Genomic DNA, 3,979 nt, shown 5'->3' with positions numbered 1-3,979 from the left:
TAATCTATTTAATTATTTAATTTAATTTTAATACCGGTATTATTTACATTATTTATTCTATCAAGTAAAATTATGGTCTGGTCAAAGTTACTCTTCATTTACTTTTAAACTTTAAATGAGGTATATCTTTACCTACATCTTGAAGCCCACTGAATTTAAGGAGATTTTTTTCCATTTTGCATTAACGGATTTTTTTCAGAAATTTGATTTAAGGAAAATTCTTAATGGTCTTAGAATTAGTGTATGAATTATGTAGAATTATGAATACACTAAGCTGAAAAATAGGGGTGCTTTAAAAAAATAGTCAGTTTTCATCCTTTTAAAGGTAGTGAAAGTGTTGGTAGTGGAAGTGTTGTCAATCTCAGACAATCCAAACCCATGGTTTACTTGTCATGAAAGAACATGAAAATGTGGTCAAAATAATTTAATTACAAAATGAAAAATATACAGCCCATCCAAAAAGTGATCCTTATTGTTGCTCTTTAGTAATAGGAGTTTAATTTACATGAGGTTCATGATTTCACACTTTCCTCAGCAACCACACAAATTTTAGATAATTTTTAAAAAGTCAGTGGTATTCACATATTATAGATCACATTTTTTAAATATAACTAACAGATGTCCTCAGACTCCTAGTAACTCTTTTTTGGGCTTCAGTGGAAAGAGTTTGGTTCAACCTTATTGCCATGATCATTGTATCCAAACATCTTATAATTTAATAACAGCAACAATAACAAAAAAAAGGATTTCTAATTCCTTGATGTTCTTTTTATCAGGATGGTCAGCAGATAAAACATATGAAAAGCAGACAAAGCCTAAAGCTTAAGCATAATGAAATCTACTTAAATCCAACCTATGACAAAGATGCTGGAATATATGTGTGTGATTACACTCTGTTTGACAACACTACCAAGTGGACAATGAGAACATTAATAGCAGTAGAAGTCATTGGTGAGTTCTACAATAACTCAGAATAAAATACCTGAAGTAAAGTATGCTTTCTCTATTCTATCCTGCCTTATTTGGGCTCTTGTTCTAAAAAATACATAAACTGAATCAGCTACACAATCGTTAAAACTCCTCTTCCAAGTCTTCTGAGGAACCTTGGATCTTCGATTTTCAGTAATAAGATGGAGCCTACGGTGCCATCATTTTCAAGGTTTAATCCCACCTTACATTTATTGTAGTTCCTCACAGTGGGGATCAAATCTACAAAAGGATTTAGATCTCTTGATCTGGGAGTAGAATTTATGTAACTCGGACTGGTGCCAATGTACTCCATGTATTTTATGGGGAGTGTTAGAAAGGTATTTGCATACTAGGAGGAAGAAATGCTAATCCTGCATGGGAAATGTGGACAAGTACAGCGTATTTCAATCCTACCTCTGTCCCTGAAGCAGAGGCTTATGTGAAAGTAAGAGATTTAAAAATCGTTTCTTGTGGCAGGGATAAGACCTTTGGTTTTTTTCACTTGACAGTGATGAGGAAGGTGATATGGGTGGGGTCACTGCCCATCTTCCGCATAACTTTTTAACAGCAGAGGAAACAGGACAGCTCTGAGCAATCTAACAAACAAACTGTTTGTTGCTGCAAGTGCTGTTTGGGGGAAAGCATCACTACCTGCATGACCTATCCTTTTAGGCTTTGTATGGATTATTAAGTAAAACGGGCCAGAACTCTATGGTACATCTATTCTATACCCTGAGCTGGAAGGACCCAGTACAGCCGTTTCTGTATGCCAACAGCACAGGACCTATTCTCAGCATGCTGGTGGAAAGTGGGCCACTCTGTGGAAGGGAGAACAAGATTTAGGGAGCAAAAGAAAGGTGTCAGGTGAGGCAACCATGTTCTATGGTCTAGGGAAGAGAGCATTCCTCTGAAATAGCTGTTCCCTTTTTTGGAGGTGTTTGAAGTATTTGGTACTAAGAAGTCATGGGAAAAATAAATATACACCATCAGGACAGGGCCTGGAAACCACATCTTACCAACCGTTGAGACCTCTATGTACTGGTTTACAGTGTGCTCTTTCACTCTTCTCTCTGGCTATATTTACTACAATATTTTCCAAGCAGGTGTGGACAAGCTCAGCTTTTATTCTGATCTGGCTGAACTCGATCTAAAGCACTGTACTACTCAGTTCTTTTCCCTCACTTTGCAGCAGAGTCAGAAAAACACTTGAAAGGTGCCATATACATATATACTGTCCCTGAAGCTTGCATACATTTCTATGATATGGCTTAGCTTGAAAAAAAAAAAATAAAGTGTTGTGCAACACCATTTCCTGCAGTACGGGACTTGCCTAGAATATCAGAGCTGTGGTTTTAGCTCCTCCAGGTTGTTCTTTGGGAGCATGGGTAATTGCTTAACAGATTGTATGAACTGTGGGTGTCATTATCTATGCTCTTTGGCAGCCCTGTTTTTGGAAAAAAAAAAAAAGTGGTTATTTTGATGCAAGTACCTGTGAATGAGGTGCGTGTGCTGTATGTGTGCCTACTGGGCATGGAATGGGGCTTAGCAGGGAACTTGTATGGGGATTGTGTCCTTCAGGGGTTTTGCTAGGGGTGCTCCTATTTAGTGAATCCTAAATAACCTTAAGTGGAGGGTAGACACTGAACCTCTAAGCTCATGCCTCAGAGTAACTGAGGTAGCAGATCTTTAAGAAGCTACATAAATTTTGTGGTCAGAACTCCCTTATCTGTGCATTCTCAGATACCTCAACAACGGTAAATCATCCTCTTGGTCATAGGTGTCCAAATTCCACCTAAGATTTGAAAAAGAAAATTCTGTAAGATATTTTCTCTGGTCTTCTGCACTGATGATAGAGTTATAGTTATTAAAAGTATTCCTGTTAATTGCAGCAAAAACCACTATCCATCCACCAAATTTGTTGTATCCCAATGGTGTGGAGATCCTCGAAGCTGAGCTTGGTAAGTTTCAATTCCTCATCTGAAAGTGAAGGAAAACGTTTAAATGAGATAATGATAATAATGAGATAGATAATGATAGATCTTGACAAAGGAAAATGGTTTTGCTTTCTAGGATTATGAAAGTTTTATATAAAATGATGGGGTTTTTTCTTGATATATATCTTTGCGGATACTGAAGGAAGCATCATGTGTTACAGAGACCCCAAGCTGTTTAAGAGAAAAATATTCTGGTGTCCTTCATGCATGGTTTTCCTGTGCTCATTTATTCCAGGGAAGCCACTTGAACTGGAATGCCGTGTACAGTTTGGTTTTGGAAGAGTTTCTCCAATGACGGTAACATGGAAAAGAAGCAACAAAGAAAATATAAATGAAAAATTGGATGAGGAAACAAGGTAAGAAAAAAATGTAGTATGATTACGACTACAGTCAGCAACTGTGAAAATCCTACAACAGCTTTACTGAATACATTTGACTGAAAGAAACTTCAACAAACTAATGTGTATGTCCATGAGCATGTAATAGGCATGTGCACTTCACATACAGAAGCACGTATTGATAGCTATAAAGTCAAGAATTCAAACTTTCTGTGCAGTTTTAACTCTTCTTCCTAAAGCTTTAGCTCATGGACAGCTTCAATATGAATGGTGCTTGGTTGCCTGTGCCTGCATCATCTGTTTCCAAGTGTTCCCTCTGTTGTTGCCTTGCTAGCAACTCATACAATCTGCCTTGGGAAGCTGTGTCTAAGTGGGGAATAAACCATATTGCTAAAACAGTCCTGTGAACATCGAAAGGACTTAGGGTGCTTCGATTGAGGTGTGTTTATTGAGTCAATCTGAGGACTTGCAAGACTGAATTTCAGGACACTGAATTTTAGGAGTCTTCCCTGGTAAGAATTAACCAGACCCTGTAGAAAAGCAATGTGTGGGGGAAAGCTTTTCTGTGTTTTGGGGACAACCCAAATAGTCATTACGCTTCCCTTTCCCTCCTGTACTTCCTTGTCTTGTTCACTTAAGCAGTATTCAACTCTGGTAAGAAACATATTGGAAGCAACA

General features: G+C 37.7%; 1 protein-coding gene across 1 annotated transcript in view; it reads left to right on the top strand.

The window, feature by feature from the left end:
* Positions 1-773: 773 nt before the first annotated feature.
* IL18RAP (interleukin 18 receptor accessory protein) overlaps positions 774-3,979 on the top strand; it is a gene marked incomplete at its 5' end in the record, with an annotated part of 11,041 nt that continues 7,835 nt past the window's right edge. Inside the window, 3 exons of the mRNA XM_010141549.1 lie at positions 774-951; positions 2,859-2,927; positions 3,199-3,319. Of these exons, the coding sequence (XP_010139851.1) occupies positions 774-951; positions 2,859-2,927; positions 3,199-3,319 (368 nt within the window). The remainder of the gene's footprint in view (positions 952-2,858; positions 2,928-3,198; positions 3,320-3,979) is intronic.

This window comes from Buceros rhinoceros, unplaced genomic scaffold, assembly GCF_000710305.1.
Source record: "Buceros rhinoceros silvestris isolate BGI_N320 unplaced genomic scaffold, ASM71030v1 scaffold16408, whole genome shotgun sequence".
NCBI classification, from domain to species: Eukaryota; Metazoa; Chordata; class Aves; order Bucerotiformes; family Bucerotidae; genus Buceros; species Buceros rhinoceros.
This window is presented reverse-complemented; position numbering and strand designations above follow the sequence as displayed.